The sequence below is a fragment of the Strix uralensis genome, chromosome 6, assembly GCF_047716275.1.
Source record: "Strix uralensis isolate ZFMK-TIS-50842 chromosome 6, bStrUra1, whole genome shotgun sequence".
In the NCBI taxonomy this organism is placed as follows: Eukaryota; Metazoa; Chordata; class Aves; order Strigiformes; family Strigidae; genus Strix; species Strix uralensis.
The window spans coordinates 2206023-2224359 of NC_133977.1; the positions used below are offsets into that span (position 1 = coordinate 2206023).

At 45.1% G+C, this 18337-nt stretch overlaps 1 protein-coding gene across 5 annotated transcripts in view; it reads left to right on the plus strand.

Annotated features, from left to right (window-relative positions):
- The window catches only part of LOC141945062 (UDP-glucuronosyltransferase 1A1-like), a 36979-nt gene extending 21975 nt beyond the window's left edge, over positions 1-15004 (plus strand). For 2 of the 5 annotated variants that reach the window (XM_074872497.1, XM_074872501.1), the window contains exons 2-5: positions 11058-11189; positions 11452-11539; positions 12348-12567; positions 13963-15004. In XM_074872497.1, the coding sequence (XP_074728598.1) occupies positions 11058-11189; positions 11452-11539; positions 12348-12567; positions 13963-14260 (738 nt within the window). In that variant the 3' untranslated portion in view covers positions 14261-15004. Of the gene's footprint in view, positions 1-240; positions 1135-5517; positions 6360-7652; positions 8514-11057; positions 11190-11451; positions 11540-12347; positions 12568-13962 lie in introns of those variants that run through there. The other 3 variants (XM_074872500.1, XM_074872498.1, XM_074872496.1) reach the window with 3 other exon arrangements.
- The last annotated feature ends 3333 nt before the right edge of the window (positions 15005-18337 follow it).

The following is an 18337-nucleotide window of genomic DNA, read 5'->3' on the forward strand; positions in this document are numbered from 1 at the left end:
TGGGACACTCTTTACTGTTCCTCTGATTGAAACAGTTGAAGCTTATCTGGTGCATTCACCACACACCACCAGCCTGTGAAGTTCGTTGAACTTAGTACTTGTTATCCAGCCTTTTATCAAATGAATGATTATATATTGACCACCCAGCAAATAGCTCCAAGGGTCAAAAGTTGTGTGGTAGCACAGATTGCTTAAAAGCACGGAGCTGGAGCTGTTGCTTCAGTGCCACCAGTGGTTTTCTTTCTGGGCGGCACTCACCAGATTTCATCAGAAATGGCCCCGGTGCTCAGTGCTCATCCGCAAGTCACGACAGCGCTGGTTCTTCTCCTGTCCGTGCTCAGTTTGGCTGCTGGTGGGAAGCTGCTGGTGGTGCCGGTGGATGGGAGTCATTGGCTCAGCATGCGGGAAGTGTTGGACGTTCTCAGTCAGAAGGGACATGAAATAGTCGTTGTTGCACCTGAAGTCAGTTTGCACATAAAGCCAACAAAGAATTTTGTTATGAAAATGTATCCCATCCCTTTCACAAAGGAAGAGGTGCATCAAGCTTTCTGGAGAACTAGCCAGGATGTATTTGAAGAAGGACCTTTTCTGGAAAGATTTCTTAAAACATATGAAAGAGTGGAAAATATTTCTGCCATGTACCTGTCTACCTGTGCACACTTACTGTACAACAAAGAGCTTGTCAGATATCTTGAGGAGAGCAAGTTTGATGCTGTCTTTACAGATCCAATACTACCCTGCGGGCAGATACTGGCTGAGCATCTTTCAGTCCCTTCTGTGGTTTTTTTGCAGCAAATGCCATGTGGTTTAGAATTTGAAGCCACTCAGTGTCCCAATCCCCCTTCTTATGTCCCCAGGACATTTACAGACCTTACGGACCGCATGAACTTTTTCCAGAGGGTGAAGAATCTAATCTTTGACATCCCACATTATTTTCTCTGTGATTTTGTCTTTCAACCATATGCAAAACTGGCTTCTGAGTTTCTGCAGCGGGACGTGACTGTACCGGATCTCTTACGCCAGGTTTCCATTTGGCTCATAAAGCTAGACTTTGTTTTACACTACCCGAGACCATTGATGCCCAACATGATTATGGTTAGTGGAGTAAACTGTGCACACAAGAAGCTAACTCAGGTGGGTCATACTCTCTTTTTCTTGTCATTCTTGCAGGCTTTTACATACTCTGAAATGTTGTAACACAGGTTTTGTTAGAAATGTCTTTTTCTGTGGGTAAAAGGATTTCAACCTGCTTTTACTTTGGAAAGAGGTGCCAGTACTCCTTTCAGTGAAGGCATCCAAATATCACAGTATAAAAGTGGAGAAAATGTTGTAAGTGAATTTAGCTCTGGGAAACTTCCCATTGGTCATGTGACTCTGCTCAAAGCCAGTTTTGACATTAGAGCAGGTTGCTCAGAGCCTTTTTTTTTCACTGGACTGTTGATGTGGTGCAAGGCAGAGTTTCATCTGAGGAGACCTTTGCTCATCCTGTGGTCTGCCTTATTGCTACTGACTTCCTCTACGTTCCTGTCTTTATATCTTTAAAGAAGGATTCTCTATGTTTTGAATTGTCATAGACTTCAAAATACTAAGGTCGGAAGGGCATTTGCAGGCCTCTTAGCCAACCTGCTAGTCAAAGCAGGTCCAGTTAGTTCAGGTTGTTCCATTCTATGTCTTGTCAAGTTTCAAATATCTCCTATGACCCTTATAGTGAAAACATTTTATTGTATCCAATTTATTATTATCTCCAATTTGAATTTTCCATGTGCAGCTTGTGTCTGTTGCCTCTTGTCCTGCCACTGTCAATCTCTTGCAAGAGTACAGCTTTGTCTTCTTTATGCCCTTCCATTAAAGTAGCTAAAGACAGCGATAAGATCTCCTTCTCTTCTGAATCCTGAGCAAGCTCATCTTTCTCAGCCCCTTTTTTGTACATCATGCTCCCCAGCTCCTAACCACCTCTTGACTTTTGCTGGAGCTCCAGCACATCAATGTCTGTCTTGTACTGGAGAGCCCCAAACTGTGTACATGTCTTCAAATGTATCCCAAGTGCTAAACAGAGGAGAAGGATCACTTCTCTCAATCTGCTGGCTGCACTCTTACTCCTATAGCCCTGGATGCTATTGCCTCTGTGGCTGCTGACTCATACTCAGCTTTTTGTCCACCAGGACCCTGGGTCATTCTCTGCAGAGCTGCTGTCTGTCCAGCTGGAGTGCAGCCTGTCCTGTGCCTTGGGGTTATCCCATCCCAGCAGCAGAAATTTGCTTCTGCCTTTGCTGACATTCATGATGCTCCTGTTGGCCCATTTCTCCAGCTTGTGGCATTCTTCTTGCATATCCCAGGACAGTGATGCTCCTCATTTAAAATATCAACTGGCATAATAAAAATAAAGTATAAGTTAGGTTACTTTTTTCTTATAAAATGAATGTTGGATTTATTTCAGATTTTTTTTTTAATGTATATTCAAATATATTTTGTGGTTTGCAGAATAACACCATAGCTTCTACTTTTAGAAATAACTACTCCTGTTAAGTAAGTTTTTCAGATATTGACTTTGCAAAACAGTGAAATAGGGCTTATTTTTCAGAAAAAGCTGAATCTCATGTAGTAAAAATGAAGCATTTTTAAGAGGTTTCAAACTTGGCACTCAGTCTAGAAAAGCAGAGATGGAATAAACCATATAGCTAAACCTATGAAAAGAACTATGACAGAGGGACTGTGACAGAGGTCTATAAAATCCTGGAAAATGCAGTGAAGGTGAAAGAGGAACCGATATGCAGTTTCTTCTAATACTTGACCTATGACTAACACTGAAATGAGGCGGCAGGAAGCTTAAAGCAAACAAAAGGGAGTATTTTTTCACACCATTCACAAAAATATAGAAAATCTGCCTTTCAACACCAGATTTTTTTGGTAGACAAAACCTATGAACTTAAAAAGGATTTGGGGGGTTAATAAGAGGTACTTTCTGACTGCCAGGATTTGTAGGCTTACAAAAGAGGTAATCATGGATTCCCCTAACTGGGGATATTCACTGTACTGTTTCCAGCATTCAACCTTTGCACTCAACTCTGTACTTTGGCTTTACTTTCTCCTGATATCTCTTTTCACCCTTGCCTTTGGAATGGGCTGAAACTTGTGGACTTCAGTCTCTGGACTCATATACAGGTGAAAGGGTGTTTGTGTGTTGCTCAAAATCCAGTGACACAACTTTTAAACTCTTATGAACATGCTGTTAGACTTTAGGGTTTGGTTTGGGGTTTTTTACCTCTTTAATGTTGTTTTATAGCATTTTGCATTAGTGTTACACAGATAATACGTGTTTGACTGAAGTGTTAGAAGAACTTAAAGACTACATGGAGGTGACTATATCAAATATGAGATCTGAGGTCCTGTTATATGTTAGCATTGGGTAACAGTATGTCTGCAACTTAACTACCTGAGTGTATACTGCCACCTTAGGGCATATGTAATGCTGCATTGCCTTGTTAGGTGAGATCTTTTCCTCTTTATCAGGAAAACGTGAAAATGCACACATAGGTACTGCCACTAACTCTCTGGCACATGAGAATGCCTTCTGTCCACCTCCTTTAGCTTTTGGTCTTTTAATATCACCTGACTGTCACCTAGAGAGAAAGTTTTGCTTAAACAGGCTGCAGAATGGGACTGTATGGGTCTGAAACTCCTTCCTCTTTAAGGCAGGTTCCTTAGACATTACAGTCCCTCTTGCTGGCTTATGAGAATCACTTTTTTTAACATGCCACATGGAGAACCTCCTATCAAAATAAACTTTTTAGGAAACGCTTAGTATTAGCCTTGGAATGTGCTTATCACCCCCAGGTAACTTTGGCAAAGGTAGCCATTTCATGAACCAGATTTCCCATCACTCCTACCTGCTCCAAGACAACCTTTCCAGGCTGCTGCACAGCATGAAGAAATTGTTCAGAGCTCTCTCTGATGAGGTGTGCTTGGTTGGGGGGGGTCTAAAAAATTGCTCTTGTTCAGTTACCATTCCTATAGTTTGTTTTGCTTTCATAAACTCGCAAATTTTGGCATCCACCTTTCCTTTTCCATGAAATATGCCATAATGGCAGATGATATCTGCTTGGTCAGGCACTTCTTTTAAACACAAACTGCAGGTATCTGCTTTTCTAAGTTTATCTCGAACATTTTCATGTGCCTTTGCATGTTCTCCCTGTCTAAGGTCATTAGTTTGTTTATAGGTGCCTATTTCATTCATCTGTCTACTCACTGGGTTTCCATTGCATCATTTGCTGCAGCTTCAACCCAGGTTCTCAAGAATAATTAGGCACTTAAATCCCATTCAGATCAACCTGATTTGGGTATCTAAACAAGTCCTTGGAGTGGGACTGTCTTCCACCTCAGATCATGTCAGCCATGTTAGACAGGCAAACCTTCAAAACCTCAGAGGTAAAAAGCTTTTTCCAAATGTTCAGTCCAAATGTCTCAGACTACCCTTTGTGGCCCTGATTATGCTATTTACTGCTACCCAGAAAAGTTCGGCTCCATCATCAATGTTACTCCCCATCAATTAGCTGTGGTCAAGTGTTATAAAGAACAGAACTTCCAACATAGTTTTGAGCTTTTTTTGCCTTAAAAATCTTATCATAGCACATGCAGAGCAGCTCAGAAACTGTTCTCCCCTTCTTCTGGTAAGCATAGGACACAAGTGTGGCCTTCCCTTGGCTCATACAACAGCCAAGCCTTACTAACTTCTTTCAAAAACGTTTCACCCGTAGCCTCTCACCTATGAACTCTTATGGCCCCTCTTGAGCAAGAACCACATATTCTGCTGCATCATTGCTTTAAAAAGGACATCTGTCCTCAAGCCAGCCACCTATGAACTCTTATGGCCTCTCTTGAGCAGGAGGTGCGTATTCTGATGCATCACTGTTTACATAAAAAGGTCTTTGGTTAATATGTTACCCAAACTTTGGTGACACCACTGCTTGGTGTGCCAGCTCCTGCTTACCATGCAGAAATGTCCTGTGTGAGCTCCAGGTACCTTTCTGGGCAAAGGTATAAGAGAGAAAGTTGGAGGTTTAGGTCTTTCATGTCAATAGTGCAACACGCTTCTTGTATTATAAGCTCTCTGGAGAAGCTCAGTGGCCATAAAACTTGATTCCTGACTCGAATCTGGCACAGGACAGTCAAGTGCAAACAACCCTGACCCAGAAAAATCCCTCTGCAAACAACTGCTACCCCTGCTAATCAAAGACCCTGCTAATTGTTCTGAATCATTTAAGATAACTTAAATGCATGGAAATGCTTATTGCTTTAGATCCCTTGATAGCACTTTATCAATGTTTTTATCACCGTTTAAAACATGATCTTTGAACTCCAATAACCTGTCTTAGTGAACATTTTGTAGAGGTAAAGGTTAAAGACCGTCAGGTTATAAATAAGGTACAACTCTTTGTTGCTTTCATATGCTGCCTGGAAGAAATACGGAGGAACAGTTAATTTATTTTCCTGCTGACAGCCCCATGACAGTTATGTGGAGGTACCAGATGTATGCTGGGCTTGTTCTTTTTCTTTCTTTCTGGAGTTTCGCAGAAGGTGGGAAGCTCTTGGTCTTGCCTCAGGATGGAAGTCACTGGCTGAGCATGCGTGTGGTTCTGGAGAAACTCTGGGAGAGGGGGCATGAAATTGTTGCAGTGATTCCTGATGCCACTTTGCTCATGAAAAGCTCACAATCTTTCACCATCAAAAAATACTCTGTGCCTTACACACAGGAGTTTTTGGATAGGCACTACCAGTCCATCGGTGAAAAAAGTTTTGATAACCCTCCCTTTCTAGAAAAAATTACCATTTTATTCAGCAATATATCAGAAGTGACCACCATGTTCTCTTCTGCTTGTCGGCATCTCTTACATGACGAAGAACTAATGAAGTACCTCCAGGACAGCAAATTTGATGCCATCATGATGGATCCTGTGTTGCCCTGTGGACCAATTGTTGCTGAATATCTCTCTCTCCCTTCAGTGTACTTCATGCGTGGTCTTCCATGTACCTTAGACTACAAAGCTACCCAGTGTCCCAGTCCTTTTTCTTATGTGCCGAGGACATTCACATCCATTTCAGATCACATGACATTTATGGAGCGTGTGAAGAACCTCCTGGTTGGGTTTTCAGAGCCTTTGCTTTGCTATCTGTTTTATTTAAAATACGAGAACTTAGCTTCTGAGTTGCTTCACAGAGAAGTAACAGTACTGGAACTATTTAGCAAAGCATCGATTTGGCTGATGAGATATGACTTTGTTTTTGAGTATCCGCGCCCAATCATGCCAAATATGGTCTATATTGGAGGCATCAACTGTGAGCAGAAGAAGCCATTATCAAAGGTTTGTCATTGTTTAACGATTATTTAAGATTTGCTTTTTTAAGTGCTTCCTATAGTAGTATTTGTGCTTGAGGCAATACGGGATGGAATGATTGGGAAAGTAGGAATCTCAGGCTCTTAGAGATGATCACAAGACCTGCACTCCAAGCAGCTGAAGGGCTTCTCCCTGGAAGACCTTAGGTGAAGTCGTCTAAGCTATGTAACTGCCTAGGTATAGCTTAGCTTGTTGCAAGCATATCACCATAATATTAGACAGTCGTGGCACATATGCTGTAGCTAGATAAATGACAAAATAATTCTAGGTCATACAATTTAATATCCCTAACATTTGTGAAATACTGATTAATTGCAGGAGACTTGATTGGATGAAAAATGGAAATGTGAAACTAACTCTGTATATGCCCAGTCACTTATAGTGTGCCACAGAGACTGGTAATGCAGATGAATACCCCAGAACCAGGGGTATGCAATCAAAGATGGTAGAGGGAGGTCTTTTGTCTCTGAATTTGTGTAAGAAGCAATGTGAGATAGCATATAAGAGGATGATTAGAAAAAAGAAGCCTTCAGGTTTATAACTATCTACCCCCCCTCCCTAGCTTGTTTGAATCTCCCTAGTGGGCAATGCAAATAGTGCAGGTGTCAGTTTATTCTGTTTTTCAGACGGCGGTGGTGCAATAGCAGAAGTTATCACTGAGCTTACATCACATTTACTACTGTAGACTCAGGGCTTTCTCTTTGATAACTGCGATGATATAGAAACAAACCTGAAGATAAACTGTATCAACTGGCTGCGTATCAAATCTCTGTCGATCATTGCTTCTTGTTTAGGCTCTGAGAGCACAAGGTAATCCAAAGGTCAGATTTTGTTCCGAGTTTTGTGTCCAATCAGCTGAGCAGACTCAAGGCAGAGAGTTCGTCATTAACTGGATGTTAATAAGATAGTGATTGCTTGGCCAGGTGTTAAACCTCCCATTCATAACTGTGTTCAGCCTTTCAGTGCGACACATGGCCAATTGCATGACACTTTTCCTCAAGCAGTTGAATCCTCTAATGTTAATTCAAGCATTCATCTTTACCTTGCAGCACCCAGTTGCTTAAACCCTTCACCGTGTGCACAAATGATAAACCCAACTGTTACCCACAGTTAAAAATTACCCTCATTTCTGCCCACAAACATACAGTCCGTTAAAAATTAAACACTTAACCTTAGTTAGGATTAAAGTGCAAAGTACCCCATGATTCACTCCTCGCCCCCTGCAAGAGTTTTGCGGCTGTTTAAAACTTTGCTGAGAGCACAAGGGAAATGGCTTCTTCAAACCCAGGATTGAATTATCTTGCCTATTGGGTTGTGTTTTTCCTGCTCCTGTGGACCTTTTCTGAAGGTGGAAAGCTTTTGGTTGTACCTATTGATGGCAGTCACTGGCTCAGCATGCGCCCGGTTGTGGAGCGGCTCAGACAGAAGGGACATGAAATCGTGGTGGTTGCGCCAGAGATAAATTTGCGGATAGGTTTGTCTGTGCATTATACCATAAAAACATACTCTGTGCCTTACACCAGGGAGTATGTGGAGGCAGAATTTAAAAAGATGGGCTACAGGAGTTTCACACCTCAGCCCTTCTTGGAAAAATTCTCAAAATTGGCAAACATTACAACCATGTTCTTTGATTCCTGCAAACGTCTTCTGTCTAACAAAGAGCTGATCAAATACCTTGAAGAAAGCAAATTTGATGCTGTCTTTATGGATCCTTTTTTTCCATGTGGACAAATAGTGGCTGAACATCTCTCCCTACCTTCTGTGTACCTCGTACGGGGACTGCCGTGCAGCCTAGACTTCCACGCTACCCTCTGTCCAAATCCTCCTTCTTACATTCCGAGGTTCTTCACTCGCTACACGGACCGCATGACGTTCCTCCAGCGTGTGGGCAATCTCATAGCTAGCCTGAGCAGTTCCCTGGCTTGCAGCTTTCTTTATTCACCATATGATGGTTTGATCAAAGAATTCCTCCAACAAGAGGCAACAGTGCTTGAGCTGTTCAGCCACACGTCTATTTGGCTCATGAAATACGACTTTGTGTTTGAGTACCCCAGGCCCCTAATGCCTAATATGGTCTTGATCGGAGGCATAAGCTGCACTCAGGAAAAAGCATTATCACAGGTTAGTTAACCTTTTTTTCCCTTAGTTTAGCTACGGCTGCACTGCTTGCTCTCACCAGGAGATGGAGCTGCTGGCAGTAACAAATAATACCAGGGGAAAGGCTAGGAAAGCACTTTGCCCTTTCCATCCCTTGTGCATCGAGGAGTACATTACTTTGTGGGATAACTCCGGATTCCCAGACAAGCATGCATACAAAGCTGGACTTTTCCATTTTCTTCCCCCAGGTATCTTCTGGCTGCCTATTTCCAGTAATTTTGTTTTGTACACCGGTTTACAAGACTTGGTGCAAGCTAGGGTAATGCAGCAGGCCAAATCGTCCTAGTCCTCTGCCCTTGAGCAGAGGACCATTTCTGCAGGAATTTCAGACAGTGGCAGAACTGAATGAAATTCCCACCACTCAGTGAAGCAGCAAGAGATCTGCTTCTTTTGTGTAAAATACCCTGTCCCAGATCTGGACTGCAACTGTATTTTGCTTGAACTATGCCAGACTTCCTAAATAGGGGATATCTGCCACTTTCCACTAGGAAATCCTCTTAATTCTTAGCACTTTCTCTTATTTTTCAGTGAGTGACCACTGCAGGTATTTCATAAAGGTCGTGTGTAGCACCCATCGATACAAGCAGCTGCTGGTTAAAAAGACTTTAATAAAATCATAGAATCACAGAATGGTTTGGGTTGGAAGGGACCTTAAAGATCATCTAGTTCCAACCCCCCTGCCATGGGCAGGGACACCTTCCACTAGCCCAGGCTGCCCAAAGCCCCGTCCAACCTGGCCTTGAACACTGCCAGGGAGGGGGCAGCCACAGCTTCTCTGGGCAACCTGTGCCAGGGCCTCACCCCCCTCACAGGGAAGAATTTCTTCCTTATAGCTAATCCAAATCTCCCCTCTTTCAGTTTAAACCTGTTACCCCTTGTCATATCCCTACACTCCCTGATCAAGAGTCCCTCCCCACCTTTCTTGTAGCCCCTTTCAGTCCTGGGAGGCTGCTCTAAGGTCTCCCTGGAGCCTTCTCTTCTCCAGCTGAACACCCCCAACTCTCAGCCTGTCCTCACATGGGGAGGTGCTCCAGCCCCCTGAGCATCTTCGTGGCCTCCTCTGGACCCCCTCGAGCAGGTCCATGTGTTTCTTATGCTACCTACCTATTCCCAAAGCAGGACTGCAAATAATGGTTTCATAATGGTAGTGGCATTTCTGAGCAGGGAGTCAGATGTTGGCACAAAAAAACATTTAAAGAACAGAGTAAAACTGATGTGACTAGCCCCACTTACTAGAAAATAAATAGGGCTAAATGCACCCCAAAATAGCCGTATCTCTTCCACTGCATCAGAAACTGCTGAAGAATTTTGTACCAAAAGCACATTTGTAATTTGGGGAGGATTTTGCAGCTACCAGGTGTCTGTGAGTTTGTACAGAGCTGAGCCCTGAGTTCCCAGCCAGACATCTATGACACCTGAATGAAGAGCACGTCTTCAGAGAAACCTGGTAAGACAGAACCAAGCCCTGAAATGACAGTTACGTTTCACCTTGTTTGCCCCCAGGAGAACCAGGTCTGCTATTCAGTGTGCAGCTATCAGCAAACCTTCAGTGGCTCCTTCTGTTTGGGATCCAGTCCAAGAGAAGGGCCATGGCACTCTGGTCAGTCACACAAAGACGTAACAGAGCATAAACTGAGAGGGTCAGTCTTGGTTATCCCCTCAGACCCTAGAGATAACATTTCAATTGCCAGACTTATGGGAACATTTAGTTCATTTTATTCCACTCATTTAACTCTGATGTCCGCAGCAATTCCCTCCAGCTTTGTCTTTCCTTCCCCGGCTTTACCAAATATTTTCCTGTCACACAGGATTTTTGCTCCAGCCTTCAGCTGGTTTTATGCTTCTTCAGAACCCTTTTGTTCTTGGATTCCAGTGACAGATCTCCTAGTCTTTTTATTTAAATCAAACAAACAATACATATAAAAATTGGCAGTGGTTCAATATTATCATACTCAAAGCAGACCAAATAAATCCAGATATTAGAAATTAGAGACACTGCTGTCAGAACACTTTTCAGAATCTTAATTCTCTCTTGCAGCTGCATAGTTTGAAAAGAAGAGTATCAACTCTAAAGCATCTGACTTGCAATAAATGTGAAAATAAACCATAATGTATTCACCTGGGGATTGGTTGCCAGGAAAAGTGTGATGATGAATTGATCTCAATTGGTACAGCATCTTTTTTGCTGCACAGAAACTGATGTCTTTGAGCAGGCAGGCTTTGCTACGTGACTGTTTTTAAAGTAAATTTTTTCTCATGTTCATACTGAATCTTGGTTTGGGCTTCAATTCTGCACTCATGCACCTTCATAACTTTGTTCATCCACCTGTGCCCATTTTTTTCCTTTGGGACTCATGTTCATATAGGTAACTAATTTTCCTAATCATAATTTTGTTGTGTTGACTGTTTGTTTTATTGCCTTTCCAGACAGTTTTGTGGGAACGTGACAGAAATTACAGCGTATGACGTGGAAGGGACTTTGACTAAGGATGTGCTTTGTGTTGGCAGGAATTTGAAGCTATTGTGAATGCCTCTGGAGAACATGGCATTGTTGTCTTCTCGCTGGGCTCCATGGTCTCTGAGATTCCTATGAAGAAAGCCACAGAAATTGCAGATGCCTTGGGATCCGTCCCTCAAACGGTATGGTCTCCCTCTTCCCTTCCAGCACAGCAATTCAAGACTGTTTTCAAATACAGTACATGATTACCTTCGGCTTTCAGTGTGCTTGGTCCTCCCTTCTTTCTCCTTCTCCCTGACGCCAGATGAAACTATCACTCCAGCGGCTCTGCACGAGGAAGCAGGTTTTGTGCACCATGGATGTTTTTAGCTGTGCTTTTCAAACCCACTGAGGAGCAGCAAGAGGCCGGTTGCTGAGAAATGACATTGTGTTTCCTTTTGAAAGGTTTTGTGGCGATACACGGGAGAGGCACCCCCCAACCTGCCGAAAAACGTAAAGCTTGTCAAATGGCTGCCACAGAATGATCTTCTAGGTAGGTCTGAGATACCTTGAGTGATACCAGTGTGTTTCTTTTAATCTGATACTGCTGCTGTATGGCCCCATTAGCACCATCTGTGCTGACTCCCTGTGTCACTGTGGGTCACAGAACTTCCTTACAGCCTTTGCTGTTTGAACCAGAGCTTGTCTTTTAGAAACTTATCTGATTGCAACTTCAAAATTGCTGAACTATGAAACAACTCTGTTTGGAAAGGTGTTCCAACACTTGACTACCCTTACTGTCACAGACGGGTGTCTTTAGCTCTCACTAGCCAGTCTCAACACCCAGCCATAGGTTTTTGTCACGTTTTTGTCTACTGGACTGAAAAGAAAATTTGAGGTCCTCAAGTGAGCATTTCCAGAGAGGTCGTTGAGCTTTTCAAGTGGTAAAATTGTACATGCTATTGCCAGGAGGGAATTTGTTAGTTAGACATCAGGGCTCAGCTGTGGGAGATTTGCAAAACCAGCAAATGGAAGACAGGGTAGAAAAGTAAGCAATGGTAACATCCTCTTTAACCTCCCTTGGCTCTGATTTCATCCTAAAATCTGAGAAGCTTTGGAGGATTATCCAAATCTTTCCAGAGATGCCCCAAACCAAGACAGAGCTCTGCAACTCAAAGTTTGTTCAATCCCCTGTAATGTCCTGTTCTCTGCAGCCCTAAGTCTGTCCATAAGTAGTGATGCACATGACAGTCCAAAGTTCTCAATTTATACCTACCAGTGCCATTTTTGTGCAAGTTTTTCCCCAGGGCTGTGTTACTAAAGAAATCAAATAGCTAAGCAAGTCTTGCTTTCCTCCACAGCTCACCCTAAGACTCGTGCCTTTATTACCCACGGAGGCTCACACGGTGTTTACGAGGGCATATGCAATGCGGTGCCAATGGTACTAATGCCTTTATTTGGAGACCAGATGGACAACGCCAAGCGAGTGGAGTCACGGGGAGCAGGACTGACACTGAATATACTTGAAATGACTTCGAAGGACATATCCACTGCCCTGAAAGCAGTTATTAATGATAAAAAGTTAGTAATAGAAGCACAGCCTTTCTCCTTCTACTGTTGTGTAACGCCAGCACTCTAGCTTCCATCTTAGCAGAATACTAATCTGTTCTTATATGCCTTCTTATATCAAAGTTACCTCATGGAGAAGCTTGCCCTGGGTTAACTTCATCCTGTCCCTGTAGCAGCACCGTCCTTCTCACTGCCTGGGATTATAATCCAGGGTGTCAAAAACAAGGTTATAATCCAGGGTGACAAGAACTGGTTGATAGGAGAGGATGCAGGTATCACAGAAGATGGGGTATAAGTGCAATGGAAGAAATTAAATTGACAAAAGATGTGCCACCTGCTTAAAACCAAATTTACCAGGCAGTGATGTCGAGGGCTTTGACACAATGTGGTAGAAAAGGCAATTGGTGAAGGGAGATGTGGCAAACTGCTTTTGTTCCCCAAATCAGTGGTGACATGAATCAGTGGGGACCCTCAAAAGGTTGAAAGGCTCAGCTGCCTGGCTGATTTTCTTTGCGCGAGGGTTGCCCAGAGATGCTGTCTGCGCAGCAGCAAGTGGCAGTGCCTCAGTATGGTCCAGAGGCTGTAGTGCATCAGGAGGAACTGCCTCCCAGCTGGCAGGGTTTACTAAACATAGCTGTTATCACTCATTTATTTTACAGACTAATTTTCTCAGTCATTTCCCTCCTCCCTAGTGCTCATAAGGAGCTACATGAGCACAGTCAGCTGCTGCGCTGGCTCAGCAAGGCTGGACAATTCCAGCACAGAGCAGGATGAACATGCAGACGTACGCTGAGGCAGTACAGGGAACCACACTAGACATCACAGTATTGCAGTCAGTGTGCCCAAGGTGTTTTAAGGTATCACAGCAAAGGGGAGCTTTAAGACATACCCTCCTCTTCCCCACTCCCGTTCTGTGTTGTCAGTAGGGCTTCTCAGTCCTTGGCATCTTCTTCCCCATCCTGTTTCTGAGAAATGGCACCTTATAGCCATTGTTTCTTAACCACTGTTCTTACAGCAGTAATAATAACAACATTAATAATAATAATAATAATAATGCATCTTGATCTTGAAAAGCTGGACAGCTTTTCTACACCCAGTCTCACATTTCAGCCAGATACCTTCACCCCAGAGATTTTGCTGACAGCTCAAACTAAGCTTTTTCTATTTATACTTTTCTAATAGTTTTCCTTCTTTTTTTTTTTTTTTTTTTTTTCATTGAAAACGGCACTTTTCTGGGCCTGTAACTTTGCCATTATCCCTCTCATGGGGTGGTGGTGGTGGGGAAACACCACCAGAGAAGCCCCCAGTGGGCCATCAGATAACTGACACTGCATCCTTTTTTTTTTTCTGGGGACTCAGTCTCAGAAGCACAAGTCATTGAAAACACCCAACAACTTTTCTTGACAGGTACAAAGAGAACATCAAGCGTCTCTCAGACCTTCACCTCGACAGACCCATCCACCCCCTGGACCTGGCTGTGCACTGGGTGGAGTTTGTAATGAGACACAAAGGGGCCCCACACCTGCGACCCGCTGCCCACGACCTGAACTGGATCCAGTACCACTCCCTGGATGTCATCGCCTTCCTCCTCGCTGTGGTGCTCCTCTCCCTCTTCATTTCTCTGAAGTGCTGCTTGTTCTGCTGCCGCAGGCTCTGCTGTAAGAAGGGAAGAACAAAAAAGCCAACCAAATCAAAGTCCCACTAGCAGATGAAACCGGTGGTAGGGGATAAGGCCTCTGCTCCAGCCCAGAAGGATCAGAGAACATCTCACATTTCACTAAAACAATTGCCAACTTTCAGTCAAGAAATAATAGCATTCCTTTAAACTAGCACCATGGGAGGAATTGTTTCACTGACATGATTTTTGCCTTTAATTAAGAATCGGTTGTTAAAATAATTTGTATAGCAGTGCTTCAGTCACTTGGGAAGATATTAGTGTGAAGTCCAAGGCTCCTGGCTTCCATGTCTTGGTGTACAGAGTACTCATGGTGACTTTTTTTTTACCTCTATATGCAATGGAGATACACAGGGATTTCATAAGCCTTTGCTTCAAGGGCTTTAGGAAAATCATTTGCTCCAGTGTAAGACAGTCAGGTTTGTCAAGCACTTTGAAATCCTCGTATAGCCGTTGTTATAGAAGAGGCAAATGTTATTCACTGACAACACGTGTCACATAAGCCAAGCTAGATGCACATGTTAAATGGGTTTTGTGTGTGTGTATACAATACCCTGAACAAAATTAAGGTTTCAGCAGGGAAGTGGTTGTAGAGCCACTGCCGTTTCACCCAAGTTCCCCATCAGGCAGAGTGCTGTATCTGGAGCTTACCTATTAGGTGATAAGACCTTTGTGAGCAAAGTTTATAAAACCCAACTGATTTACTCTGTAAGTGATGTTCAGGGAAAGACCCAAACCCCAGTCCTATAAATAAATCCCTGATACTAAGAATAATGGCTCTTGTGTTTTCTGACTTGAGACATAGAGGGCTGGACCCTTACTCCATCATGGAGAGACAGCTGGAGAAGGGGAAGATTCAGTACCCCATGGTGTGAAAGCCACCTCAATGCACAAAAGCCATTTCTCAAGCATTACTGTCTCACTGCTTGGTGACTTGGTCCATGCTGAGAGGTTACATCCTGATGCTGCCACAGGCCCCACTACTGCGTATGGAAAAAGAACGAAAAGGCCTTTAACATTACACTGGTGAGGCCGCCCCTCGATGAGTGGGTTCAGTTTTGGGCCCCTCACTCCAAAAAGGCCATTGAATGACTCGAGCGTGTCCAGAGAAGGGCAACGGAGCTGGTGCAGGGTCTGGAGCACAGGTCTGATGGGGAGTGGCTGAGGGAACTGGGGGGGTTTAGTCTGGAGAAGAGGAGGCTGAGGGGAGACCTCATCACCCTCTACAACTCCCTGAAAGGAGGGTGCAGAGAGGGGGGATGAGTCTCTTGAACCAAGGAACAAGCGCCAGGACAAGAGGGAATGGCCTCAAGCTGTGCCAGGGCAGGGTCAGACTGGCTCTTAGGAAGTATTTCTTTGCAGAAGGGGTTGTTGGGCATTGGAATGGGCTGCCCAGGGCAGGGGGGGAGTCCCCATCCCTGGAGGGGTTGAAGAGTCGGGTTGACCCAGCGCTGAGGGATCTGGTGGAGTTGGGAACGGTCAGGGTGAGGTTCATGGTTGGACTGGAGGATCTTCAAGGTCTTTGCCAACCGAGATGATTCTGTGATTCAGTTAATTTTCAGGGCTCAGAACAGCCTGGGGCATTTGGGTACGTCAGGTGTCCTTCTGAGTACCTGGTGCTGTTATTCTGTACTGCTGTTTGAAAAGGTGGGTACTTAGTGAAAGTTCAAGAAGACGGTCCCTCTCCTCAGCCTGTCCCCGTGCAGTGCCTGATTCTCATGGGCATGCACTCCACTTGCAACCCGTCCAGGACCGATGCTGACTGTTGCTTTTCATCCTCTGCCTTTCCCTCCCCTCCTCCTGCCCCTGGTAAATAGAAGGAAACCCTGCTTTGGGACATGCAGAGTCCCCATGGTGCATAAGAGCTGACCTGCTTTTAAAACGCAGCTCTCACGGCTCCTCGTGTTCCTGAAGCGACAGCTCTGGCTGTCCCCACAGTCCCGACTGGAGCCAGGTGACAGCAGCGTGCCTGTGCCTCTGGAAATGAGACCCAGCGAGACCTCGCAGTGGCCGTCACACCACCAACAGCGGTGGTTTCAGTCACCTCTGAGCATGGGGCTGGCTTCCAGCAGCTGTCTGATGTAAAAAAACACTTCAAAATGTCCTTCTGAAGTACACTGCTGTGAAGAGACTCTGGATCCACCCTGTGACTTTCTCTGCATGGACAAGAGAAAAACCCCTTAATTTCAGATCGGATGAACAGAATTAAAAAAAAAAAAAGAAAAAAAGTCCTGATTGCAGCTGTTTGAGTTGTTTTTTTTCCAACTCAAACCTTTGTGTAGGTGAAAAAAATGAGCTGTGAGAAAGGGCGGAAGAATCAAAATGCCCATCCCATGGCTTTCATTTAATTTTGGAAAGATCTTTAACAGCCAAAGCAAATCAGCAGCAGAAGCCAGGTATCCCTTGCTCTCCTTAGCCTCGACTAGTTTGTCCTGCTCTTTATTTTCCCTTGGCTCACCGGAGAAATGAGGAGAGAGGGGCCTTCAGGGACGTGCAGGCCCGGGACTGGACAACACCCTGTGCCCAGCAGAGGACACTCCGATATCGCTAACGGCAGGAGCAAGGCCCGGGCCATCATCCCCCCCCCAGGCCAGCCCAGGGGAGTCGGGGGAAGTTGATAACAACCTGTTTATCCCCCTGTGCTGCAGGAATACAGACCCTGCTGCGCAGAGATGATTTGCAGAGTGAATTAGGGGCCAAACTGCACGGGACAAGGAGCTTTGGTACAGAGGAGGGAGCTGGAGGGGCTGCAGCATCACCGCAACAGCTTTCCCAACCCTTCTCAAGGGAAGGGTTATGCTGGGGATGCCGTCCTCTCTTATTGCCCCATAATTTGGTTCCATATAGAGCCATGCTGCCCCTTAAGCAGGGCAGAGAGCCCCAAGCCTCTGCTTCCCTTACTGGGAGAAGGCAAAATCACCAGCCACGATGTATTTCTAAGCAACAGAGCTGAAACTGGGTCACTTCCCAAAAGGGGAAACTGAGGCAGGACCAGCCATCGCTCCTGTCCCTGAGCTGCACAGGCCCTGCATCACCCCAGGGCTCCAGGCACTGCAGCCTGAGCTTTTCCAGCAAACCCTTCCAATCTCTGCTTTTAAACACCTGCCAAAAGACAGCAGCCAAAATCCCTTTGCTGCCCTTGGAGAAAGGAGGTACAAACACCTCCTGCCTCCAGGAGCTTCTCAGCATCGCTGAGTCCTCCCGTAGCACCCCTTCAGAGCTGTGAAAGGAGAGCAGAGCTGTTACTTTCCACTCCCACTCAGGGACTTTTTTAGTGTTTCTTTTATTTTTCCTGGATTTTAATATCCAGGCTTGCAACAGTAACACTGGGAGAAAAAAAAGCAGTGCAAGCCCGTACTGCTCCTGGCTCTTCTGGTGACCCTTGGACCCTCCTGGCTGCAAAACATGGGCGAGAACCTCCTTGGCTGGGCGATGGGGGTGTCCTCGGGGACACAGCAGCCCTGGCTCCAGTGGGAGGATGCTGTAGGCATCTCTTTCTGCTTCCCGCCATCCAGACCACGGGAAATTACAGGAATTGCTGACATTTTTCTGCAGCCACAGGGTTTCTGCAGCCTCACCCCAGCCCTCCTGTCCCTGAGGGAAACAGTGAGGTTTTTCCACTGCCATGGGAGCTCCAGGCAGCTCCCAGGCTCCTCCACCTCCCAGGTGTGTGGGTCCAAGAAGACCCTTGGCCCATAGAGACACAGCACTCAGAGGGGGGCTTGCCCCTTTGCAAGACACGCTGAGAAGTTAAATATGGTCGTTATTCAAGGGCAGAGCAAGAAATGGCAGTGACCTGCAAATGAGCACTCCCTCCTCCTCCCCCTGCAGAGGGATCCTGGGGCCAGACACCCACAGGTGGGTCCCGGAGCTGCTTTGCCCTGCGCACTCTCACTTGGATGCTCACACACTCAAACCTGCAATTATTTAACTTGATTTTTTTTTAAAGATCTGTCGGGTATCTCCAAAGAAGGGCAACGAGGCTGGTGCAGGGCCTGGAGCGCATGTCGTACGAGGAGCGGCTGAGGGAACTGGGGGGGTTTAGTCTGGAGAAGAGGAGGCTGAGGGGAGACCTCATCACCCTCTACAACTCCCTGAAAGGAGGGT